General features: G+C 45.2%; 1 protein-coding gene across 1 annotated transcript; it reads right to left on the reverse strand.

Annotated features, from left to right (window-relative positions):
* Positions 1 to 454: 454 nt before the first annotated feature.
* rfc1 (replication factor C (activator 1) 1) lies at positions 455 to 27,640 on the reverse strand. The gene is made up of 26 exons (XM_088621632.1): positions 27,494 to 27,640; positions 26,306 to 26,425; positions 24,624 to 24,690; positions 20,916 to 21,023; positions 19,453 to 19,557; positions 16,301 to 16,542; positions 15,870 to 15,944; positions 13,185 to 13,256; positions 11,910 to 12,003; positions 11,216 to 11,601; positions 10,929 to 11,036; positions 10,663 to 10,842; positions 10,236 to 10,340; positions 9,779 to 10,148; positions 9,276 to 9,388; positions 8,642 to 8,756; positions 8,226 to 8,314; positions 7,352 to 7,489; positions 5,755 to 5,850; positions 5,557 to 5,655; positions 4,986 to 5,140; positions 4,429 to 4,546; positions 3,358 to 3,503; positions 2,838 to 3,051; positions 1,889 to 2,071; positions 455 to 1,278 (listed from the first exon to the last, which is right to left on the reverse strand). The coding sequence occupies exons 1-26, from the start codon at positions 27,494 to 27,496 to the stop codon at positions 1,180 to 1,182; spliced, it is 3,600 nt and encodes a 1,199-aa protein (XP_088477758.1). The 5' UTR covers positions 27,497 to 27,640; the 3' UTR covers positions 455 to 1,179.
* Between the last annotated feature and the right edge of the window lie 23 nt (positions 27,641 to 27,663).

Genomic DNA, 27,663 nt, shown 5'->3' on the forward strand with positions numbered 1-27,663 from the left:
ATGATTTTCTTCATTTTATACGTGCGTATAAAGAGTACAACTGTACCACAAAGGACTTTTGGGGAGCGGCCGGACATTTACCATACTGATGCTTACAGATGCCCAGCGAGATCATGAGATCCTATGGCGACAAACTCTGGACCCTCCACCCAATGAACTAAGACCAATAAGAAAGATGGGGGTAACTCAACACAAAAACTAGCCTGAAACACAAGAAGCTGTTGAGCCTTGTTCAGGCATGAATGAGAGTGAGGTGGCACGAATCTAAAGCTCAGGAGAACCAAGGAGCGTATTCTTAATCACACCTCTCCCACAGATCTGTTTTTTCACTTTCTCACCGATAGTACACGAATGTGCATATCACTGTCTGGGATAGCCATCATCTCTTTCACCCCTCTGGGCCGATATCCTGAAACCATCTCCATTTTCCGAAAAAAAAACAACTATGTAACCATTTCAAGTATGTTATCTTTTTATTTCTTCAAAACTTTGCAAATTATACAAAAAACCTTTACAGCAATAAATGCAGGACATGAGAATTCTCAGTTCAAACTGACAGACAAGTAAGAAAACATCAGTCTTTTTATTGACGGTAAACAATACTTTACCACTTCATTTTCAGTCCAGCAAAGAGTAACTTAGGGGGGAAAAAAATAGTACACTTCATATTTACAACTCGATCCAGTGAAAGCATCTCTATCACCAGTCATCATGACATCAACACTACTCTAAAGATATGAGCAGCTGGGATATATAAATACTGGCAAAAAAGTCTGAGTTAAGCCTTTAAGATTTGAGTCCTTGTAGTTCGTAAAACAACTTCTCCTCATGGCTAGGAAGAGTGAAAAACAGGCTCCAGTGAAAACCACCAAGTAAGACAGTGTGTGCAGCTTTACATCTCTACCAACATCTACAGAACCTGTCGGTACATGTTTGTATAACACGTCACATTAGTGATATGCAGAGCGGAAGCTATTTTTAATGTGGTTACCAGATTTCTATTACTTGCATATAAGGTGCTCCTTCCAGCATACCAGCAGGAAAGGAAGTTTTTGAATCGTCACCAGCTTCTGAGCCCGGTCGTGGCCTCAGAGTGCCCGTTTGCAGCCTTGCCCACGTTCCAGGTGTCCCTCGTGTCCTGGGGGGCTTTGTCGGATACACCCCCGCCCCCCCCACCTCTCACTTGCCCTTGCCTTTTCCTTTTCCTTTCGCCTTGCGCTTCCCAGAGTCTGCGGGACCTTCCTGCTTTGCTTCCTTTGAGACTTTCACCTTCTTCTTCTGTCAGAGCAAAGGGACATTTCATACACAACAAGTGTCACGTGGCAATATTCACACTGCGGGCATGATGCAGTAGGCAGCATAACCACATTTATCTGGAAAGGTCCTGTAATTCTACTCGAACTGCTTCATTCTGAAGTTTTAAATTCATGATTACCGAGATTCTTTTGTTGCCACAGGCTACATGAGTTTTAAGCTCGTGTGCTAGACGTCAGACCGAACCGTTTAGTGACACACAGTATTCCCCTAATGTTACTACAGTGTGACATATTACTCACTTCAGACAGATTAAACCCACTAGGCTTCGCTGACTGATGTTGTCTTCCATCCTAATATCCACAAATGACATATACAGTAATTCAATAACAACCTGAAGAAAGAAATTGTGTTAACTTTAAAACAGACATTTCCTAGGTATACAGCACAGGGGGGTCAGAGAGATACAGGGACCTTATCCACCAGCAGCGCACAGATGAAATAAGATACAGGCGAAGCACACTGCCATCCTAATCACTCAGATACACTACCTCCGCCCTGATGAGCCGGAAACTTTTCTGATTCCTTCCTGACTCTGACTGCACATCTTACACAGGACCCTTTCCCTGCGTACCTTAATCATGGCGTCCGTGTCCATGGTATCCTCCTCTTCATTGTCCTCGTCGTTGCCGGGCCCGTCTCCCAGCTCGGGGTCGAAGCTCGTGACTGTGGCACGTCGGCCCTTCTTCACAGTCTGCAGGGAGTAGGGGGTGAGGTGGACCTCCTTGTTGTAAGTGCGGGTAAAGGCAGCTTTAACCTTCGGAGACAATGGGAAAATAATGCTCACAAGATTTGAGAGGAGTTTCTTATCTTCAGTGAGCTCCCTTCAGACTCCTCCAGCGAACACCTTTACAATGTGGTTACTCATCACTTTCACTCCTCTAAACTCCCCTACTCCGACTGCACTTGTAGGATCCGACACTGTAATGCTCAGGTTGCTTGCCTTACAGAATCCTTAACTCCAAATCAACTCCTTCAACTATCCTTCCGTCTGCTCCCTGCAATACAAAAAGCATCCGTAGGAATAAAAGTCACAGCACTCTTCGGCGTAGTCCTGAAATATGTTTGTTACGACAGGCCCTCCAGAGTGCTGGGCAGAGAGACACCATCATATCCTCAGTCCTTCGCTCAAAAACACAGCCATGTCTGTATGCTTTTAGTCAGCCTTTTGCGTTTCCTTATAAAGAAAAACCTGCGCTAGAACACGGATACATTTGAAACAAATGTCAGTACGGAAAGGACCTTAAAAAGGCAGACACTGCAATGTCAAGTTATCTCATATCTCCCCAGAGCATAAATATATAAGCATTAAGCATTTCATTTCACATGCACGTACGACAAAAACTCAAGTGAACTGATAAAGACCCCTCACTGCCACAGTCACAAGACAAGACAGGTGGACTGCCTGCTTTCTTGACATAAATCTCTATCCGGTCCAGAGGGAAACTTGGAATGCGTTTCCCCGCCTGAAAAGCAAAACGAGAACGGGCTGGGGTATAGAGCACCCAGGGTTGTCGGGTCACCTTGGGGTCCAGTTTGGAAAAGGGGTCAGGCCTCCCTCCCCAGCAGCTGATCTCCATGATGTTGTCCACGTCCTCCTTGATGAGGTCATAGTCGTCCACGCGCTGCACAGCCTGGGCGACCCCCTCCGTCCCGCGCTGCTGCATGGGTGCCACCAGGGCGTCCCGGAGGAAGGGCAGGTACTCCATATTCACCGCCTGCTTGCTGGCGTGGGTCCTGTCAGGGCACATTCGGGTCAGCTTGAGACGGGTCGAAAAGGAAAGTCACAACCACGTGCCCAGCCGGGGCCTCTACTGCGGCTCATTTCTCCCCCGCAACGATCCGGAAAGCCTTTTTGGAAGTTTGGAAGGGATGTTAATGACGAAATGCCTCGCGAGTGCGTGTCGGGAGGGTAACGGCTGCGGTCAAGGTGCCAAGCTGAGAGGCGGGGAAGAAACACCGTCACAGTGGATTCTCTGAAACAAAAAATTAAACCCCTCGGCCGAAGCGCTCGGCCCGTCTCTCGCAAAAAAAAAATCTCACCTGAGGCTCATGTGCGTCGCGAGCTCCTGGACTATGCGGTCGTGTTTGCCCGTCGACGAGTACTTGCCCAGCCAGACGGGGAAGCTGGGGAACTGGCTCATGTAGCCTCTCATCAGCTCCCCTGGCAGCACGCTGGCATAGACAGCCTGAAACACAGCAGGACACCAGGAGAGGGGGGTTTATCTCACTGACAATAACAAGCTAGTGAACAAGCTAAAGCCATCAAAGGCTTGATCCTGTTTCTTGAAGCAGGGTTGAGAGATAAAGATGATTTAAATTATGTGCTATTTCTCTTGACTATAGTAATATCATGGGCAAAAATAATCCTGGGAAATGGTTGAGGCATAGGCTGAAAACCTATTAAAAATAGTTTCTGCTTTATCGCTTTCAACTGACCTGATACATCATTCCTCTGCTGCACTAGTAAGTACTGTGTCCAAACCATGAAAACAACCTATAGTGTATAAAATAAATTGAATGAACGTTTTGAAAGCCAGAAGATCGAAATAGATTTTTTGCCCTTTATAATGAAACATTTTTTGCCCTTTATAATGCTGGCTTCACATAAAAAGCCTTTCTTTCGGAGAGGTTCTGCGGTGATGTATGAGTCCCTACAGTACATGTGGTGCCCTCTTTATAACACCAGCCTAAGGTTATGTCAGTGTTGATGTCTTTTCCAAGCATTTATCATTCTGAATGAGAACTGCTTATTATATTGATTATATTAATCGACACTGCATGAATAGATTGAAATATATTGCCTACCCCTAAGAAAAGGGCTTAAAAATGTCATGTGTCACAAGATCTGTCCACCCTCTGCTCCATACACAGTGGCAGGACAGTTACACATAAAAATAGACCTCGATAAAACCAATACAATCGTGCAATACAGTGCATCGTCTGTAATCTTAAATCTACATTATGTGCTTAGGTTTGAATGAAGCATAGGCAACAGAGTAAGAGGAAAAAATTACTCCTGTTAAGACTCTTTAGGGGCCTCCCAGATCTTCGCACCTCTGAGGATGAGTGTCATCTTGAGGATGCTCAGGAGCACCGGAAGGCGGCTCTTACCTGTGTGGGCAGCAGGGACCACATCTGTCGAGAGCGAACCTGCCGGTCCACCAGGTCGCCATCGCAAATACTGTCAGCCGTCTTACTCAGCAGCGTCAGGTGGTTCTTGACGTTGTTCCTGCGGAGAGGGGCGACAGCACGCACACTGAGGCTCGGCTGGAGCGCTGCCTCCCCGAGCAGCGGATGAGCCGCACACGCGCTGAAATGCAAGAGGGGACGTTGTTGCGCCGACGAGACCTTTCACAGCGCCCGGCGTCCTTAAGAACAGGGGTTTTCCCTGCCGTTCTCCACGGCAACGCCCAGCCCTGTCAATACTCTTCACAAACTGACAGGCCACCCGCCATCCAGTTTCTTCAATCGCAGACCAAACACTGTGAACACTGACGTCTTTAAGCAGCAGTGATAGGACCTCATACCCTACTGCGACGCCGCATTTATTCTGGTAGCGTATACTGGAATTTCTCACCGCCTTCTCACCACAGCTGCCCGGGACTCGGCCTCCCAAGTGAATATAACCCTGAAGCAATGTCTGACAGCTGCTGCCCGAGCTCTCTTACCCCGCGGCGGCCGGCTTGACGTGGATGTAGTTCTCCTGGACAAAAAGGGGCGCCAGGGAGTAGTCGTGGAAAAAAAGCTCCGTCTTATCGATCAGGGACATGTGAGCCGTTTCCTCCCCGGCCGTGAACACCTTCCGACACACGTCAAAGGGCCCCTGAAACCGGATGGCTGGTTAAGTAACGGTGCTACTGCAGCACGGGGCACTGCAAATCACCCAGCAAGCCTGCCAGTAGCCCTGTGGGACAAACTGAAGCAGAGCCTTTAAAACCAGGCGAACTGGGTCCAGGCACGCGACTTGTCAACCTGGGGGTGCCTGGATCTAGACCCAGCTCCGCCAGCAAAATCAAACGCCAAAGACAGTCGATACATCTGGATTAAAATGATTGCAATCATTGCACCTCTGCAATCAGAGATGCAATGAGCTGAAAAATACCAGCAGAGCTACTGTACGAAACAAGAGATGGCCATTTGGCCCGTATTGTTCAGTCATTAGGACTAAGTCGCAGGTGGTGCCAAAATCCGAGTTGAGCATCTCATCCAGCAGTTTCTTATAATGTTAAAAACCCTCACCATTTTAATGTCTTTCTTGGCACTGTTGGCATCAGCCTTGGCCTGATCGTAGGTCATCACTTTGTCCCGGGCCGACCACATGCTAAGGTTGTGCAGGACCTGCGGATTAAGGATAAAGAGGGGGGGCGCAGTTACTTCACGGGGAGAACTTCGCAGACACCGCGGGCACAGAGTGAAGTCTCCAGCAGGCTCGCTCACCTGTCTGATGTCCTGATTGGCCCCCAGAATGATTTCATTCATCGCGGGAGGAGGCACCTTCAGACCTTCCTTGAATGCGACCGACATCATGGCACCCTGAAGGAGATGGCAGAACACGCTAGCTCTGCCCATGGTACTGCTGCGTCAGAGGACACAGCTGACGGGGCAGGACGTTGTATTGCAAGAAGAAAGAGACCCGGAGCGTGATGCCAAGAACAAATATTTTTCAATATCGGATAACTTCCAACGAAAAGTTTGGAAAAATCAATACCAAATTTCTCTAGAAAACTGTACAAATCTAAATGATACATTTACAAGCTACAGCTCAAACACGGGGCAGAGATTCATGCGAGATCCCATCCCCTATATATATATACTGCCTGCCCATCAAGCAGCAGGAGGCACTAAAATCTGTTTCCTAATTCGGTTCAGTTATTTAGCATTTTTTATTAAAAAAGGGTTACTGCATAAGACTGACTCTATTTCAAAGAAATCCACAGGCTCTAGTGTGTAGTAATAGTATAGTGAGAAGGCAATAAAGAGTGAATAGTTACTGCGTACGATTCATTTTAAAATACAAGCACAGTTAATGGCACCAGGCAGAAAATGAATCTGCACATCACGTGTCTAAAAAGGAAAGCCAGAGCCACGTCAGATGTTAGAAAATGATATAAATGCTCTTGAAGGAAATACTGTCCTACTCCATCAAGGGAAAGGCCTTCACTTTCTTTCTGCAGATGGCAAAAGTTCTTGCAGAGAATCTCAAAAAACATTTTCTGGCAACGACCGCAGGAGTCTCTATCCACTGGTGTACTTTTCACAGCATGGGGGCTTTAAGATGATGAATAAATATGACATGTCTTTTCTGAAGGGCCTGTATTACAGCCCAGCTCGTGGACTCCTGCAGGCCAGTGCTAATTCTGACAGGAAGCCCGGTTGTCCTTCAGTGGTTTACAGGCATCAGGAGGGCTGCCAGCACAGTGCTCCCAGTCGTTTTGCAAAGGCTCCCCTGAAGCTGGCTACTCTCACATTAGTTTCGTCATCCGAAAAACTTCAGAACGCGAAGAGCTGACAGCAGAAACGACACTTCGGAATGTTAACGGCAGGGGGTAAATTAGAAACAAACGAAAACACCCCTCAGAAATGCATCTCGGAGGTCTGGAAACAAGCCAGATGGGGTTGTTTCCAGACAACCCCATCTGTAGGGGTGTAACCCCGGCGTCCTGGCCAAATTTCCCATCTGCCTTTATCAATCATGGCCTCCTAACAATCCCCCTCTATGAATTGGCTTCATTACTCTGCTCTCCTCCACACTGATAGCTGATGTGTGGTGAGCGTTCTGGCGCACTATGGCTGCCGTCGCATCATCCAGGTGGATGCTGCACATTGGTGGTGGTGGAGGGGAGTCCCCATTACCTGTAAAGCGCTTTGAGTGGAGTGTCCAGAAAAGCGCTATATAAGTGTAAGCAATTATTATTATTATTATTATTATTATTATTATTAAGCCCATTCTTATTAAGCGAGACCTGCGCGGAGGAAATCTGGAAGAAAGCATTGCCCTTCGGTGGCGACTGCGGCACACAGCCCGGGCTCGCACCTTGATCTGCTCCACCCGCGGCCGCTGGAAGCGCAGGTCGAAGCAGTAGTTCGCAAGAGAGCGGATCTTCTGGTGGTTCCGGTCGTTGCACATGCAGATGATGGGGATCTTCGTTTGCTTTATGAGCCCAATTAGCTCCTGGGTGACACAAACACACGCTGGGGTTAGGCTGCAGCCCTGCTCCCCCCACTGAGCAGACATCTTCCAAATCGCGACCACGAAAGCAGGGGTACGCCGAGGTCATGCTACAAGGCTCGGCAACATATAAACGAACCCCTAAAACTATGAATAATCAAGTCTGCATCCTACACAAGAGAAAACTGACTTTTACTTTGGAGACTTAGGTCGCATGGCTTTAGTCATCAGGACTTAAAGACACCACCGCGTACATTTTCGCATTTAAAGCACAGGTAGGTCTGAAAGGTCACAGGTCTAAGGTCGAAGGTTGCAACGTGATCCAATCCCTTTCCCTCTACTGACATGAGAAGGGGGTTAGAGGTTGTTACAGTTGCACAGTTACAGACAAGTGTTGGTATCGGCTCCCAGTATTTTTAGTTAGATAATTCACTTTTAAGTGAATTATCATTAATGTGAAAATGTGAATACACATTTTAAGAAGGAATAAAAAGAGAGTTACATAAGCATAAAAGATATCACTGACATGGTAGGATACAGCAATTATGCCACTTAATAAATTAGTAAATAACCATTTTTCAGACACATGGGGCCATTTCTTAAGCTGGCAGCTACACAGTAGATGACTTAAATATTAAGCTAGAAGGTGGTGAAAACGATACAGCCAGCTGTGTTCAGTGTGAGCTCCTGAAGTAACCGAACACCAAGCCTCTCTTCTCTAGGATCAGTGTTTTGATACCTGCATGCCGCCCCTGTCTTCGTTTCCAGCCATCCCATCCACCTCATCCATGATGAGGACGTGTTTGCTGCTGACTGTCTGAGAGGTGCCTGGGAAGGTCAGAGGTCATTAGCATGCTGACAGCCCACTCGCACTCAGGCCCTCACTGTTGCTTCCTTTTGCCAGACTCGCGCACAAGCTGCTACCAATACTATTCTCACTGGCAAAACGAACAGCACACAATCAGAAGTGACTCCACATTTCACGAAAGACGGATACGCTTTGACTCCGACAACCACCTTTCCACCTCAGCCACATTGTTCTTTGACGGTTCTGTTACAGAAGGTTCTTTTCTACAGCTTGTGTAAGATGTCCAGTCGCGTGTGAAAACTGTGGTCCTCAAGGAAAAATAAATAAATAAAGGCCAAATACTTTACCTGTGTAAAAGTTCTTGATGCTGGTGTTGTTGAGGGACTCTGCAATCACTTCTTTCAGACTGTTCTTACTTCGGGTAGAGCTGGCATTCATCTCCACATAGCTGTAGCCCAGCTCCTGAACACGGAAACAAGCACTGATCAAATACTGACCCCAAGGCTGCCAGGTATCTGGACACAAGGGAAACGAGACTCTTTCAACGAAGACCCCTAGCCTTCCGCTGGAATATTTGGTATCAAAGTTTCACGTTTCTCACAAATGTACCCAGTCGCACAAATGCACTTCACTTTCTTCCCACAAACAAAATGACTGACAATGTGAATAAAACTCTCCTCCCACAACATCTCACGCTGAACTAGGGTCAACAGACAAAAGAAGAGACCAGAGGACAGAGCTCTGAATCTCTCGTGTCAGTTTTGACATCGAAGCAGTTGGAAGTATACGAGGCAATAGCCAGAACCTCTTCATCTGAAATCTTTGCAGACGACGACAACACGAGTGTGATCTGACTACACATCCCACGATTAAGTCAGACAAAAAGGAAAACAAGCATGGCTCCACCCTGGGTGCCGAACACAATGACCAGCATGGCGGCCATGGCGTCGGCAGCTCCCAGCATCCCCCGTTTTCACTGACCTCGCAGACCAGCGCAGCGGTGGTCGTCTTGCCCACCCCCGGGGGCCCCGACAGCAGGGCGGCCTTGAAGGCAGAGCCATCGTCCTTCCCCCCAAACTTACTGAACTTCGCCGCTGCACACAAACACAGGGAAACACTTGGAAGGCCGGGTTTTGGAGGCTGAGGAGACTTCGTAAATAAAACTGACACGGAAACCGAGACCAGGTCAGGAGAACCGGCAGCCTGAGCTACAAACGCAGTCCTGACACAACCGTGGAAAAAACATTAGAAAAACTGGATCGTTTTTTAGACTAAGTTGCTGTAACCGAAATTAGGACATTTAACAATAAGTACTATTCTCCAAATGCAAAGAAAATACTCATCTCTCTTTAGGGCCTACGTCAACTTGACGATCTGTGAGATCAGGGCCTCCGAGCACAGCGGTCGGGTAAAAAGATCAAGACAAGGTCTTGGAACCTGAAGGGCAGCGTCTCCCTCTGCTGGCAGTGTGGAAAACTGCGTACCTGGGGCTTTCCTGCCTCCGGCGTTGTTGTGGTGCCAGTTGCGCATCCAGCGCAGCAGCTTGTTGGCACAGCTCTGCTCGCCCTGCTGCCCGATCAGGCCCTTCAGAGAGCGGGGCCGGTACTTGTCCACCCACAGCAGGCCCCCTCCACTGCTCTCTTGCCGGGCTGGCTGTGGCGCTTTCACCTCAGCCGGCTCGCGCTGGAAGGACAGGCTCTTCTTAACCTCGCCCCTCGCCGTGCTGGGCGATGACGCCGGCGCCCCCCTTTGCTCCTTCTGGGGAGTGGGGGTCTTCTTCCCTGGGGTGGCCACCTTCTGCGGGGTCTGGGCCTTCACAGGTCTATCTGGGCCTTTTGAGTTCGGTTTCTTGTGCTGAAAAATCACACAAAATTGAGGTCCGCATGGGGTAGGAGCTGTCTGGGGTCACCCAGGGCACCAAGGATCCCCTTCGTTTCTCACCTCGGCCTCAGCTGCAAGCTCGTATTTGGACCTCTTGCCTGGCTTGGTGCGGATAAGATCCAACAAGCCGTCTTCATCAAGGATTTTAGTGCCCAAGCTGTGAGCCTGATTAAAAACGACAGAGGAAATGACAGCCAAGACCACACTGAAAGCATCAAGCGAAAAAGGGATTTTTTTTTTTTTAAACACAGCCTCGCCTGGTTTAGCCCCCCAAGCTAGGCTGGAGTTATACAGGCGTCGGTAGCGACACATTGGCACAAAACCCTTTCTAGAGAGAACACAACTTTGAAACAGATTACCCAGGGTACATCATAAAGACAGAACGATTCTAATTTGGTAGGTACAGAAGAGGAAGAATACTTCTTTCCTACGCATTGTTTCAAAAAAACCTTCATAAAACAACAAAAACTCCAAGCCGCATACCAACCTTCTCGGTTTTGGAGGCCCCGCTGTCCCTGCCCAGCACTAGGTAGCTGGTCTTCTTGCTGATGCTGCCAGTGACCTTGCCGCCATAGCGCTCGATGAGAGACTTGGCGTCCTCGCGTTCCATGGACTCCAGGACTCCGGTCAGCACAAACGTCAGGCCCTCCAGGCAGTTCTCCGCACCCTGCCCGCCAGAGGAAGGGACACTCAGGAATCCTAGCAGAGGGCGAAAACAACGCGCCCAGGAAGGGAGTCCGCATAACGTTTTACCTGGGGGATTTCCTTCGATCCGAGCGCTCGAGGCCCTTCCCTGTTCAAGAAGTTGCGATAGGCCTGAGAGTTCAGCCGCTTCTTCTCCGACTCTTCAGGGCTTGTCGACTGGTTGCAGGAGGAACCAAAATAGATGAATCTGGTTTTAGCACCCGCACTGGCAGAAGAACGCCCACGTTTCTCTACATAAACTGTTTAAAACTAGTTTCTTGTTGAACATGACATGAAGAAGAGACACCCAGGTAAAACAAAACAAAACAAAAAAATCAGGCCCAGCTTGTTTTTACCTCAGATTTTGAGGGAGAAATTTTATCACTTCTCTGCGTGGTTACGGGTTTTGTCTTTGGCGAGACCTTGTCGGTTTTGGGCGGTGTTGTCACGGTTTTTTTCATGGGCGAGATCTGGTCACTTCTTTGCGACGTTTCGGCCTCTTTCTTCACGGGAGGCTTGTCAGATCTGGGTGTCGTTGCAGCCTGTTTCTCCGAAGGAGGCTCCGCGGGGACATCCCTCTTGATCGTCTCCTCTTTTCTCTTCATGAGGGCCAGCTTGGAGCTGGTCTTCTGTGGCAAAGGTTTCTGAGGAGACGGCTCTTTGGAGCTGAGGCTGTGTGAACGGCTCTCCTGGCCCTGTGGTCTCTGCTTCTCTTCCTTTCCGTTGTGCGGTGAACTGAGAGCTTCAGGGAGAAAGAAGAGGGAAGAGAAACTATTCAATTCACCAAACACTGCAGACTCTAGTGAGATTCTTCCACTGTCGAATCCCACATGTCTAGTATGTTTGTCCTTTGAAAACAGGCCTTTTTTCATTCTTTCTCTGAAAACAATTTCTTTTTCTTAGTGGCAGTCTATGGTGTACACTCTTACGTAACACTTCAGAGTACTTACTAATAAAGACTCTATAATAAAATAAGGCTTGTGACACGTTATCCCGTTACTATTATCATTTCTCAGACTTCCACTTCTATTTACTGGCAACTGCTCTCACCTGCTCGTCTCTCAGTGCTTTTCTGCGGTGTGCTTGGACTGCTGTTATTCGCTGTAGTCACAGGGAGGTGCTGCTCTACTGAGTCCTTCCGGACCTGTGGAAGATGCCGTATCAGCTGGATGGTCACAAACTCAAATTGTGAAGCCGACAAGGCCCCGATGGACAGGTCGATTCCATAGGGAAACTCCACATTTCTCTGGAGCTCCACTGACTTGACTGGAAGTGTACATGAAGTTTATTTGTAGCTGTGCTTGCCTACTATCTGTTCAGCGTTACGGTAAAAAAGAACACAAGGAGAGGAAAAGTATATACGGTGTCTATTCCAGTATGCTGCCCTGTGGGTGCTCAGTTCTTTTCTTTCTGAGAATACAAACTTGTCCGCAGGGGATCTGTCAGAGCTGAGAACCAGAGTATGTGACAAAGGAATATCTGCACACTAGTGTTCTACTGTTTAGCGTTTCTGTCTCGGCTCCACCTCTTTTCATTATCCACCTCGGCTTTTTGTATATTACATTCGTGCTGCCAAGCCTTCGGAGATGGCACGGAAATGGAAAAAGGCCTAGTGCACTCTTCTTTGTCTGCTCCATCACCCAAAAGGCAGCCAGGGCGGTCATCTTTGACAGCTGAGGGCATCTGTGCTGCAATCTTACCTGGACTGCAGCCCAGGGCACAGGGCCTTTTGCAGGAAAGAGGAAGTCACTAAGCCCTTCCTGTTGTATCCGGCAGTGCCCACAGTCCGCCGTACTGGCAGACAGTCTGCTTGCTTTAACTAAGGAAGTACATTCAATCTAAAGGGCTCTCTATGTCACATCGAGGGGGAAGAACAATGATCATGGCTTCCATTGTATTCACAAAATGTACTGGACTCTCCGTAGACACTATTATTGAACCATTTCTATAATAAGCATGTATTTGTACTTTAAATACCTCATGGATCTTGGCCTCTCGGAGCAGCAGAAAGTACTGTAGTGGTGTAATTCATGCCTAAGGGGTCTTCAAGAGGAAAACTGATATCAGGGGGAGGGAGGTTGAGAGGGTTTCTGCTGTGTTCCACTCTTTTGTTCTTTTTTACAAAACACATACAGTTTTTACGAAAACTCACAAATAACTACAGCAGGATTTTTTGCTATAGCGACAATGGAAATGAAAAGAATCAGGAGAACTTGACGAGGACACGGTCGTACCCGCTTATAGCCACCAGGAGAGAGGCGAGCAGAAAGAGAATATGACACTGTGATGCGAGATCTCTGCGGAACTCTTTCCCTCTTGGGTTACCTTTTTGGGTCTGGTGGGCTCGTCCATCATGGCCAGCGTTCTCGCAAACATCTCATCTTCGTGTGCCTGTTTCTAACGGCAGAATTAAAGTGTCAAACGCGACAAAACACTTCAACCAGTCATGCTAACATTTTTACACTTTGTTTTTTCTTAACCTACGTGAACCTACGTACCCATATGACCTAAAAAAAACAGTTTATTTTTCCAATCAGGCTTAGTCAATTCACAGGAACAAAAAAAGTTATGAAATAGTAATTCACAAATTCATTAGCTCCATATTCTTATCAAACTCTCCTCCTTTAAATATTGCTACACAAGGTTTATTGAATGCTGCTTGATCCTTCTGGATAGAGTAGGAGTAAAGAGACAATTTCAATTTCAAACAAGAACCTTTTGTGTATTTTTCTATAGATCTTTATTTCAAATATTTTTTCCCTCGTACGTGAATGTGCATTTTTATTGAATTTGTGCACATAGGAATCTGTGCTTTCCTGAAGTCACACAGCCTTTGAGGCACAGTACAGCCATATTGGCACAGTTATCAGGAAGTAGCAGGGCTGTGAATACAGGACACCATAAGCAGACAGGGAGACAGGACTACCATAGCCCAATCACAGAATTACAGGCAATAATAAACATTGTCAGCACAGAAAAACATCACAGTGACTCTGGTAACCCAACATTTAATCCAAATCTCTGTGATAACAGGGGAAATAAAAAGATTAACAACAAACTAAAAAAATCAAAGGTCAACTTTTAGATGGGTTTCCACAGTAGTTACATTACAACAAAGCTCATCATAAAACTTTGTGTGCACCTTATCTCTGCTTTAAGTGATAATATCAACAGCAAGGCAGGCTGGGGGAGATTAAAGCACAGACAACACTAGAGTAACAACTTCTCTACACGTACCTGTGCTGACCCCTTCAGTGCGACTCAGGTATGGCATTACGATCTTTTTCAGGTTTACGTTAGATTGGCAGATCTAAATCGACCAGTTGCAAAAGTCTCCGTGTGCCTTTTGTGACGTCTTTTGTGGCTTCATTATGTTGCATCTTGAGATTTTCCAATCCTTACTCGCCTTTCCTTTCCACACTACTCCGAGAGCAGCTAACTGGAGTTCTCCGGTCAACGAGAAAGTCGTTGTGAACATCTCAAAAACGTTTCCAGCAAAATTAACACCCTCTCATGTCTTATTGCTTATTATTTGGTTTTTGGAACACCATAGAGAGATGAAAATCATGCTTTTTAAGTCTGCTGCTCTAAATAGCTCTGCAATTCAGAGCTAGATTAGCCAGATCACACCTCTGCTGTCTTTGACACCACAAACATTCAGGAGAGAGCATGTTTTCTGACTTGCATTATCAGATTATCTCTCCCTGAGCATACTGCTGTTGGGCTGTGAACATTATTATATTTCTTCACAGGCTACAAATGCAGCATTTTGGCCTGGCCCAGGAATCACTCTTAAATTCATCCTTCCAACCCTCTGAAAAAATGATCACTAGTCCTGCCTGGTCTCTTTGGTTTTTAAACATTCTCTTAAAAAGCATTGTGCCTGTTACCTGTTCTTCTCTTCCCTCATACAGTTCTCTTGCAAGCTCGTACGTCCACTATAATTTCTCTCAAAATGTCCCAATGCCTGCAGTGCACAAGGGAGGACGTCTTTGATACTCATCCTAGTCTGAAACCATTGATACAACACCTGCCTCCAAGGAAATAACAGAGAGGAAATCGATGTCACTTTCACTTTCTGGAGCAAAACCCCACAAAAACTCGGCTTGAATACACAGCCCAGCAGAGAGCAGACTAAGAGGTACACACGTGTAGGTTCTGTGGTGCTGAGTATTTCCAATGAACTGTAGGACGAGAGGATCAGGAATTACCCAGCTTCGTGGTCTAAGAGTGACACTGCCACAGCAGGGAAAGGGGGAGGGCACCTACATCAATCCCACTAATGTCTGACGCGGTGATCTGCACAATGACAATGCTTCAGCTTAAACAACCAGACCCTGCGTGACAAGCTGGGAGCACTGGTCTGCTGTAAAGACGTGCCATCAAGCATGTCGTGCCAGGCCCCATTTCTGCCATTCAGGCCTCCTTTTGTAACTCGCAGAAGGCCTGATAATTCGGCATTGCGCGCATTTCTCAGAGGGTCTGAGGACCTGCCATTGACAAAAACAAGGCCATCAACGAAAAAAATCTTCAAAACCTTCAAGACCCAGCAGCATCTGTAAACTGTCTGTAATACATATCACTTTAATTTCTGTAGGCAACAACTCCTCCGATTCTAAAATAACATCAACACTTTTTAACCAAAGTGATGTGAAGACTCCTTGAAGACTGGGTGGCAGAAGCAAGATCTCCGAGCACTTTCAGAAGCGCTTGTTAACGCTACTCATCTGCAGGCTCTTCACGTACAGAACGCATTCAGTCAATCGAGAAAAGTGCTCTTATCGCAGTGCACTCCTAAAGTATAATTCAAATTTTCCCAGAAAAATGCCATCTTTTGACACGGAGCAATAACACGGGACATCTCATCCCGTCCTACTTCATAATCAGGACGATCAATCTATAATAGAGATTCTCTGTAGCACGTTTGAGCTTCATAGGCCTTAGGAATAGTGAACGGGTGTGTACAAGCGGGCCTAAGCCTTTCACAGCAGGACAGACATCAGCGCTCACCTCCTGGTCGTCGACGTGCAGCTGCCACGCAATGGCCTCATCACTTGCAGTGAAGTCGTCGGGGTCCTGCGAGACCTGGGAGAAGAGAACACCCCCCCCCCAATTAACATCGCTACTACCATCCGGCTGATCATCCTAGCGCACGTCAAAATGACTTCGACAAGAAAAGCTATGCAATGAATAACCCCCACACATGCTGCGTTGAGCAATTCATCACCTGGGAGACTCAGATCTGCCGCTTGCCTACGTGTGAGATGACATAAGACTTTAAGAGGAGCTGGGATGTTTTTTGCAGATGCTGACCTGCAATTATCTATGATGGTGCCCTAAGAAGACAACCAAACAGCCTAGACAGGTAGGGCTAAATGTCCTCCTCTCCCTTGCACCCCTTATGTCCTCACTGGTGGATTTACTAGAGGAGGCCCACTCACTGCTTTCCTCTTGCGGCTGGCCACCAGCTTCTCGCTGGACCTCTGCACGCTGCCACTTCCGAAGAAGTCCTGCGCGCAGGTGGGGGTGAGCTTGGCCACGGCCAGGGGTTTCGGGGTCGGGGGGCTCGCCAGCAGCTTCCCTGCCACCTTCTTCTCCCCGCTGCCTGGGCGCCCCGCGGACGACATGCTGTTCCCCTTGGGCTTCTGGCGCGTCTTCAGGGACACAAAGACGTCTTCTTCGTCTGAACGGAGAGCACAGACAACGCGCTCTCAGAGCTGCGGATGCGACCTAGCTCCGGGAATAATACACCCTGCCCGGAAAATCCTAGGGAAGCAGTGGAGAACCGCACTGGGAGCTGAGCTCGGCTTTACAGCCTGCAGTTCCTCCCGCAGCAGAGAGGAGGAAAGCCGCGCCGACGGTATCAAGACCTGTTGATGCCAGCGGCCATATCACTCTGCAGCTCACAACTTGGCAGCCCACTGGAGCTCAGCAGGTGTGAGCCTGGTCAGTACCTGGATGGGAGACTCCTGGGAAAAACTAAGGTTGCTGCTGGAAGAGCTGTTAGAGGGGGCACTCATCCTGCAGTCTATGTGGGTCCTAATGCCCCAGTATAGTGACGGGGACACTATACTGTAAAAAGGCGCCATCCTTTGGATGAGTCGTTAAATCGAGGCCCTGACTCTCTGTGGTCATTAAAAATCCTGGGGTGTTTCTCGAAAAGAGTAGGGGTATAACCCCAGCGTTCTGACCAAATTTACCATTGGCCCTTACCAATCATGGCCTCCTAATAATCCCCATCTATGAACTGGCTTCATCACTCCATTCTCCTCCCCACTGATAGCTGGTGTGTGGCGAGAGCACTGGTGCACTATGGCTGCTGTCGCATCATCCAGGTGGATGCCGCACATTGGTGGTGGTGGAGGGGAGTCCCCATTACCTGTAAAGTGCTTTGAGCGGAGTGTCCAGAAAAGCGCTATACAAGTGTAAGCAATTATTACTATTATTAAGACCTGGCTGAAGAGAAGACAAAGCTATGACTACGTCTCAAGCCGGCGTGAAGCAGAAGCCCTTGAAACACTCCTGCAAGTGTTTTTATCCCTGCTGAAATAATGCATGAGCAATAACTAGCTATGAATGCTTTAAGCTGAGAGGTTCTAATGCCGCTTTGTCAAAATATTTATTATTCTTACATCTCCATGATTCACGGCAACTTCACTGTGCTGTTAAAAACAGTAACCCCGGAGCTATTTCTTCTTAGTATACTGAATAACCAAGTATTGGTTAGATAAGGAACAACTGCTTCTTGGTCAACAGACCCAAAACCCTAACACGCCAATCAAGGCCAGACATGTCCATCACAAACATACACCAGATGGCTCAATGTTTGTGTTAAATGTATTATTTGTGTCTGTTCTTTTGCTTTCCTACTGTATTCCAAACCCTTTCTGAAATGGTGTAGTAATATTGTGCGCCTTTTTTCGAACTGCAAAGCACATTGAGAAGCAGCTTTTAAAGGTACTAGATAAAAAATATCATTTTTTAGCAGGTGTGAATCACTTAATAGCTTCATATTCTGCATCTTACACAAGACTCGTGTGTGCAAATCCTACAGTTCTGTTAGAATGAAATCAATTAAGAGTCACCATTACTCACAAATAGTGCTCTCATGATTTCAGTGAAATCATACAAAAACCACCTTGCTAAACAGCTGGACAATTCAAACAAAACAGATAAGAGACCAAACTTAACTTCAGTCCTGTCTGGAGGAACTCGTGTCATGTCAAGTACTCTGGACACTTATGAAATCAGGAAAGCATAGCAGACTCCCATCACTGCGTGGTGCTGTATGTACTGTATAGTTTCATCTGCCTGAAGGAGCTTCAGAATCTGAAACTGAGTACAGTATACTGCTCTGCCTTTTATATTGTTATACACACATCTGACTTGTAGCTCAGTTAATTTTGCATTTCCCTTCACTGCTGTATGAGTTACATTAAGCCTGCTTGGATTTTTAATAATCATAACTTACATCACCAAGTCGTGGTTTCCAAAGGTACTGGCGTTTTTTCTATTGATCACTGCTGTAATGTGTAACACACTGACAACCACCACAGCCATGCACTACCTGCACATAGATACAATCAGTGTGCCCTAAAGCAACAGAGACACAGATAAGGTGTTCAGAATCAGGAAGATTGGCAAGGGGGAAAAGTCCGCTCACAAAGCCCTGGTGAACTTTGTTATGGCCATTAAGTTTAAAGTAAGAGGTGACATTAGTTCAGATTAACACGTTTCTTGAGAATTTATCTACATCGAAGTAGCGGATTCCCTACCCAATAACTGTATCCCACAAGCCTTCCACAGGTGGATCATGTATTGTCTCCAGAAAAAAATTAATGGGGGTTACAAATTGTGAAAGTGCAGACTAAAGATGCATTTCTGGGGTTCTTAAAAGTTACGATTCCATCACATGTGGCACACACTTTGGTACACTTATACTCAATTTGTTTAGGGACACAGTATAGATGTTTACTTATAGGAATTAACAGAATTGTCAGTTCAAGTTAAGTTTTTACCATAGTACGTCTGTATAGTGCCTTCCTTTAAGAAACAAACAGAAAACTGCACTTCTTCTGAACACTTATACTGTTAGGTGACCATTACAGCAATTAAAAAACCCATACATGAAACACGTTCATAGAACAATAGGAGGCAATTTATCCACAAAATTAAAAAATTCCAAACAGCCCAAATTCAGTTGGATTTTTTAAACTATTTTAAAAGCCATATTTCAATTAGGGGGCTTTCATCAAATTAAAAGTTTGAAACAAAAACAGTGACTTGGGTGTTATAGACGTACAGTAAGTCTGCTTTATTAAACAAACTTGCGTCTTTGCTGAAGAAGTCAGCACTACTGAAGTCATGAAACCCCATAAGCAAACAAGACCAGACTTTCAAATGTACTTGCACTTCACAGTCTTAGTCTCCACCTTCGACTGCAGCAAACGCACTGGCCACGAGTATCATAATCCATAACCTATCATCCAAAATTTTAAATTGACAAGAAGAAGAAATATTTTGAATAGAATCTCCAATGCGTACACCACCCAGGAAAAGAAATGTGTTTTGGTCTCCAGGCAGTGTCTTTTACCTGTGCCTGACACGTATTCCACCGCCTCCTTCTTGGCAGGTGCTGCAGATTTCTTGGCCTCGCTTGCAGGTGTATCAGGTTTCTTGTCTGTTGCTTCTTCTGAATCTGCAGTAGGCAAAGTGCATGAACAATGAAAACAGAAAGACTACAAATGAGAAAAGGTCATGTATCCCATCTTGCTCCCATCTTGTATTAGTCCAGGGACCTCCTCCAGCGTAAACAACAGCGGAGAATCCTCTTCGGCAATGACCCCAGACCCTCATAGCCCTCTGCGAATCCCTGGATTCAATTCTAAATCCGCTTTCCTGTAGTTTCCACTTGCATCTTCGGGGTTCTTGTTTTGCACTTGCTCCGAGTTCACTTTGACAATACCACCTCGGGAGCTTAAACACTTGCGCTATACACACACCCCTCATCACCATTCAAGACTAAAGAGATTCAGTTTTATAACTTAGCTAAGACACGCCTTTAAGGGCAATATTTAAACACGGCAGCAAAGTGATGTGTTGTAAAATTGGGACCTTAATTGTATACACAATATTTTAAACGAGGTTTTAGTCATGTATTGCATAGTTTTAACCTAAAACTTCCCCTAACCTTAATTCTACTCATTTAGCGATACAGATTGCCATTTAATTAGCCTTTTTTATTGTATCACCATATTTCCTTGGGGAGTACATTAAGGGTTTTACATAAGCTCAAATTCAGCTGTAAGTCCTCAAGCTCAGGGTCACCCATTTTCTATTTAAAATACATATTTTCTATTACCTGCATTGAAAATAGGATAGGCGTAGAGCTGAAATAAACTGCTTACTGTATAAACACCCTCTCAGATCTAATTATAATCTCTCTCCACACTCAGTAGTTGATTCTTTTAGATCTTCTGTCTGAAGACAGCACTTAAGCAAATAGAACAAATGTCACAAAGACAGCTCACTACGCAACTAGTATTATTTAATATTTAGATTTAAAGAGCTAGCTGTACTCAAAATATGCAGTAATGCAAATATTTAAATGAGGAACCAATTAAGTCAGAAATCACCCAATCATATACAGCAGAATTGGTTTAAATTGTGAGATTTCATTTTTTAATTCCTCCGAATCCTATTTTAATCATTTAGGCACAGCACAAAAGACAGCAAAATAGTGCTAGAGTTTTTATCAGCTTTAATCTGCAAAAAATCAAAACTATTCTTGTAAAAATCAAAAGTAAACTTATAAAAAGCACCAAATCTTTAACTATACTTTTTTTTTTTTTACAGTAAACTATGTAAAAATCTAATCTTGACCAATTCAGTGTGCCATCTACATTTACCTTGGCTACACATAGCAGTTTTTGTCTGTGCCTGTATAACCATGCAATTCAGTAACTTCTCAGGATGTTTTCAATGCACTTGAGCTTTGTGTACATCATTTAGCTAAATAAGAGCATCTGTTTTAGTTTAGAAAACACTGCTTTTTACCTGTATCTGACACATATTCCACAGGACCCTTTTTGGGGGTGGCTGCAGGTTTCTTGATCTCTTTCGAGGATATCTTTGGCTTCTTGTCTGGCACTTCTTCTTCTGAATCTGCAGTTGACAATACATACCAAGAGCAGAACAGGGCAACACATAAAACACACTGCCAACTGAGCAAACAGCCAAAAGGCAGGATAAAGATCTTCATGTACACCATTCCCAATTTTCATACTACTGGTCCGGGCACACTCTGACTTACAAGTTGTAGAAAATGCACTTCAGGTAAATGGCACAACTCAGTGGGAAACAAAAATACAGTGCCTTGCGAAAGTATTCGGCCCCCTTGAACTTTTCAACCTTTTGCCACATTTCAGGCTTCAAACATAAAGATATAAATTTTTTATTTTATGTGAAGAATCACCAACAAGTGGGACACAATTGTGAAGTGGAACGAAATCTATTGGATTTTTGAAACTTTTTTAACTAATAAAAAAATGAAAAGTGGGGCGTGCAAAATTATTCGGCCCCCTTGCGTTAATACTTTGTAGAGCCACCTTTTGCTGCGATTACAGCTGCAAGTCGCTTGGGGTATGTCTCTATCAGTTTTGCACATCGAGAGACTGAAATTCTTGCCCATTCTTCCTTGCAAAACAGCTCGAGCTCAGTGAGGTTGGATGGAGAGCGTTTGTGAACAGCAGTTTTCAGCTCTTTCCACAGATTCTCGATTGGATTCAGGTCTGGACTTTGACTTGGCCATTCAAACACCTGGATACGTTTATTTGTGAACCATTCCTTTGTAGATTTTGCTGTATGTTTGGGATCATTGTCTTGTTGGAAGATAAATCTCCGTCCCAGTTTCAGGTCTTTTGCAGACTCAAACAGGTTTTCATCCAGAATGGTCCTGTATTTGGCTGCATCCATCTTCCCCTCAATTTTAACCATCTTCCCTGTCCCTGCTGAAGAAAAGCAGGCCCAAACCATGATGCTGCCACCACCATGTTTGACAGTGGGGATGGTGTGTTGAGGGTGATGAGCTGTGTTGCTTTTACGCCAAACATATCGTTTTGCATTGTGGCCAAAAAGTTCGATTTTGGTTTCATCTGACCAGAGCACCTTCTTCCACATGTTTGGGGTGTCTCCCAGGTGGCTTGTGGCAAACTTTAGACGAGACTTTTTATGGATATTTTTGAGAAATGGCTTTCTTCTTGCCACTCTTCCATAAAGGCCAGATTTGTGCAGTGTAAGACTGATTGTTGTCCTATGGACAGACTCTCCCACCTCAGCTGTAGTTCTCTGCAGTTCATCCAGAGTGATCATGGGCCTCTTGGCTGCATCTCTGATCAGTCTTCTCCTTGTCTGAGCTGAAAGTTTAGAGGGACGGCCAGGTCTTGGTAGATTTGCAGTGGTCTGATACTCCTTCCATTTCAAGATGATCGCTTGCACAGTGCTCCTTGGGATGTTTGAAGCTTGGGAAATCTTTTTGTATCCAAATCCGGCTTTAAACTTCTCCACAACAGTATTACGGACCTGCCTGGTGTGTTCCTTGGTCTTCATGATGCTCTCTGCGCTTTCAACAGAACCTTGAGACTATCACAGTGCAGGTGCATTTATACAGAGACTTGATTACACACAGGTGGATTCTATTTATCACCATCAGTCATTTAGGACAACATTGGATCATTCAGAGATCCTCGCTGAACTTCTGGAGTGAGTTTGCTGCACTGAAAGTAAAGGGGCCGAATAATTTTGCACGCCCCACTTTTCATTTTTTTATTAGTTAAAAAAGTTTCAAAAATCCAATAGATTTCGTTCCACTTCACAATTGTGTCCCACTTGTTGGTGATTCTTCACATAAAATAAAAAATGTATATCTTTGTGTTTGAAGCCTGAAATGTGGCAAAAGGTTGAAAAGTTCAAGGGGGCCGAATACTTTCGCAAGGCACTGTAACCATTTCCTCCTCCTATTCCGATTTTTGTGAGAGAGGTCACAGTTGTCCTACAAGCTAGTAAGTCCTCCTTTGCTCCCACTGCTCAAACTGTGGCACACTTGCAATTCCTGCACAAGATGACACACAGCAGTCATGACAACAACACCCACTGCTGCTGTCACAGGTTTAGGCTTCTCTCAGTGTCACTGCTGCGTGTGATACATATGTGACTGAGATGGGAGTAAAATGGGACTTACTGACTGCATTTCGAACACTAGTCCTATGCCCCTGTCCGGACCTAGCTGCTGTGTTCTTTATCTATTTCTAACCTCACCAATGAGTCCCTTAACTCTTGTGGTGTACCAGCAGATGCAAGCTCTCCTGCTCTGACATCTGTGTCAAACAGAATCAGGCCTAGACCTTCAAGAACATCACTACCACAATATTCTCAATTTGCCTTTACATGCAAAAAGTATGTATGAGGCAGGGGCAGCTCGACTGCATCTATTAAGCTCTATGAAGGTTTTTAGTCACGTTTCTAGTTTAGATAAAGATACAGAGCTGAAGCAGCCCTTCCAAAGGTTGTGAATTATTTTCTGGCAGTTTTGGTCTCCAGATAGATCACTTACTAAGCTCCCCCTAGAGCTGAAACCCATGGAATATTATGTAGGGATCACCAGTACTTCCTTACTGGCATACTCACATATTTTGAACATTATTATTTAATTCATCGCAATGCTACAATTTGCAGTGCAAGTTAAGTTAGGAAGTGGCTAAATAACATAGTCCTACATTTCAATACCTTCTACATGCAAAATATATATTACAAGAAAAATCATTTTATGTCTATTTTTTCCATAAATACAGATTATGTTTTAGTATATTATGAGCAGGTATCAGATGAATGAATGAGTGCCTTGTTGTGGTGTAATCTATGCATAAACCCTCAGTATTTAGTACTTGTTTGCAGCGATCAGCAGCAGTTGTTCTTAGCAGAAAAACAGGATAAGCACACTGCATTTAAGATCTTTTGGCCCTTGATAAATAATTAATATTTTCTTAACATAACTTACTCATGAATAATGGCACATTGTGATGTGCAATCCTGAATAATGCGTAAAAATGAAAATGCAGCTGTCTTTTTTATCTGCAACAATATTGAGAAATGTCAGCGATAGAGAAAGCATCTCTCTTTTGCTTCAGTTTCAACTGCAAAAGTGAGCACTGTTTCGAACCATTCTCTCAACACTCACTGAATTGAATTACCAATGCCTCTACGTGACACTTGTTTATATCATTCATACAAAACTCGTCAACAGAGAAGGTGCTTATCAAGCCATTTACTTTTAGTGCTTCTAAAATCCAGGGATTTCACCCCAAGGACCATCTCTCTAGAGCTTCAGGCTATATGTAAGGGGGCCACGTTATTGCCTACTATTATGCTGGCCAGGCAACAGAACAACACAGCTTGTCAACCCATTTGTACTCATATTTGAAAGTCATGAAGACTACGATGGTGGAAGAAAGTGATAAAAAAAGCAATTTTGCCCAGGAAACATTATGATCTTTTGCTTCCAATCTGACACCCACTCAGAGGGCGTTCATCAGCTTTTCCAAGAAACAATAAGTATCAGCACGCTGGCCTGAAGGCCTAAACTCCAGCTGACCCACATCACAGAAATTCAATTCTGCCAGTAATAGAGGAAATGTGCGAGACCAGAGTGTGGGCCATCATCAGAGCCATCCGTCTGCCATGTCAGGAGGGGACTTCAAGCGGACACACCTGAGTTGATGATGTTACGTTTCCTTCGCTTTACCGATGACTTATCATCACTTTTTGGACTCTTCCCCTGAAACACACAACACAGATGCAGATGAGGAAACAGATAAGGTTCTCAATGCACTGCAGTCTGACCCATTTCTGGTCGATGTTCAGGTTTATTAATTTAATTTACCTTATACAGTACATTTGTACACCCAGTACTGCAATACTACTAATGAAACACACTGCTTTCTGGCTTTAGTAGTGACCTACAGCTGTTGAAACCTGTCAAACTGTTTTGTAACAGAAGTGATGCGTTCCCTTAAAGATGAGGTCCATCCTAATGGATGGGGACAATTTCCCTTTAAAATGAACACTGTCAATTTTCACCTGAGATCAATGAAAGGAGCTGTAGGAACTGCTAAAAAACAAAACAAAAACATCTTTGAGACAACCATGCAGATTTCGGAACCTGTCACTTTCTATACAGGCTAGAATGGTGACCCCTGGTTTGTAAGCTTGCTCAAGTAGTTTCTCAACGCTGATTTGCACCATTCAGTGCCTGTTATTGTGTTTTAACACGTATTTCGTGCTGAAAGGGGAACTGCACTCCCAATTTCTCATACTGGTTATTAGATCTCAGTAACAAAATAAATGCATTGACTTTATAAAAAGATTTACAAATTTCAAATTAAGCATAAAAGTGTGAACTTTCTGACAGCACTAAGTCTCAATGTTGTCACAAACTCGCATTCGAGTTCCCACAAATTGAGACGTGATGTTGCCCTTCCTGCTCACTAGTCACTATAATGACTAATGTAGTGCGATGTATGAGCAAATAAGTACAGGTTGTACCGCAGCTATTTCACCTCAGAAATGTTCCAATGTCATCTGCGTGCAGAGCTAACAAATAAGTAGCATTTGTCAGCAAAACCGTCACAAAATCGAGAGCAATATTTCTACTGGATTAAAATTGGATTCAAAAGCCTGTTTGTTTACAATGTAAAAAGCTGCATCACGTCACCGGAAGTTTTGTTGTCTCATTCTGAATCGCAGGACTCAGCGCCGTGGATACTTGGAAATTTCGTCTATATTGTGGTGTAAACGAAATTTTTGCAAACTACTTTTACTGTGGTTGGAAATGCACTCACCCAAGTGATTCTTTCGAACCACGGAACTATAAAAACAGTGTTGAAGTTCCCCTTTAAGGACTTGCCAACACCAAGATGTTATTGTTGTCCACATTACAATCTGGACCCAGACTAGAACACAGCTTTGACCCACCCTCCAAGCCCAATTTCCCTACCCCAGATTTGCTGGTTGATTTATGGGGGGTAAATGCCAAACACCCCCCAACTGAATCATGATTCAGAACCGGGCCTGGCTGCAGCGACATGGTTGTCCACATTACAATCTGGACTAGACGGGGCCCAGACTAGAACACAGCTGGGACCCACCCTCCAAGCCCAACTTCCCTACCCCAGATTTGCTGGTTGATTTATGGGGGGTAAATGCCAAACACCCCCCAACAGAATCATGATTCAGAACCGGGCCTGGCTGCAGCGACTTGTGGGCGAGTCCAGAGCTCTTTCATTGAATCCAGGCCTGCGTGCCATGCCTTGCGGACATACACGAAGACCTCTGGGACACGCTGGCCCAGACAGGTGACCGCTCTCTCTATCAGTTTCCTGTCAAGCACTGACCTTGGATCCAGACTTTTTCACCTTCACATCGCCCTCAGCTTTGGAGGACCTGTTCTTTGTCAGCCTCTCCTTCTCCCCAGCTTGGTTTTGCAACTGAGACTGGAAATACTTTCTTATGTCCTGCAAACGATACACACGGCCACGCAAGGTTAGCACTCCGAACCAAAATAACGTGTCAGTTGGTCCCCCGTCATGAGAGCTGGACTTTCCAACCTGGCTGAATGCGAGAGCGGGACAATGTTGGTTTTTTTTTTAAAAAAGATCTGTACACGATAGGGAAATTTGTATTTGATCTGTTTTACATTAGGAAATACTCAACAAGTTCTCCCAATACAAATGCTTTATGAGCATCCTGTAATGAGGTGAGAAACAGCCACGGGATTCATGTGGATGCAGCTACTGTAAGGTTGAACCCAAAAGGATCTGCATATGTGAAAACTAGGGGTGTCCAACACGGGTCCCGGAGGGCTACAGTCTTCTACACAACCCCCAATTACTTAACTGTTACAATCAGCACAATCAGTCCCTGCAGTTCACTCGTCTTTGACATGTGGACAGGAAGAACATATGTGCACATCTGCAATTTCCCCTCCCGCGTACCCAGAGCTTTGGTAATTGACTCTCCCGTATCTCTCAGTTTTCCAGCTAAGGGGTTTTGAAACGTGCAGCATTTAACAGAATTGATTTTTAAAGCAATTACTGAATTATAAATTCGTCACAGCTGTGATAACTCTACCGAATCAAAACATCGTTCCAGTCAAACGACAGATCGCAGATCTGCAGCGCACGATATTTTTAGTAAGCGCAATGTACATTCTAAATCGAAATGTACTTTGCGAATCCGTATGCGTTCAGAAAAACAGTATTACATTGAGCACGTTTCTCGAACGTCTTAATCCGATTAGTCTCCGTTTCTGCAAGCTCACACCTCTTTTAGTGCATGAGAACTACGCATTCATGTTAAGTGCCAACTCTAAGAAAAAATGTGTGTGTTAGATGCTTGCAAAAATAAGGCATTTTTGCAAAAGGTGTGAATAAAGTACTACCCCACCACTTTAATTTAAATCTCGGTTTAAGCCAGAGCTACTTCCAAGTCAAACGTACTTCTCTGTAAGCGAAATGGCACATTTCGAAACTTGCAGCAGTAACAGTGCTTGCAAAGCCACGAACGCCGCAAGTTATACTCACCATCGTATATTCTATACGATTTCTTGAATGTTTAAAGCCAGTGTGCACCTCCAGTGCTCTTCCAGCTTGGCGCCAAGTGCATTCCTCCCAGGTCGCTGAGAAATGACGCAAGCCGCGGCCGCTGTCAGCGCGAGGCGGGCCGAGGGTGCCTGCGCAGTGCGGCCCTGAAG

Source organism: Lepisosteus platostomus, chromosome 1 (genome assembly GCF_059453375.1).
Source record: "Lepisosteus platostomus isolate fLepPlt1 chromosome 1, fLepPlt1.hap1, whole genome shotgun sequence".
NCBI lineage: Eukaryota > Metazoa > Chordata > Actinopteri > Semionotiformes > Lepisosteidae > Lepisosteus > Lepisosteus platostomus.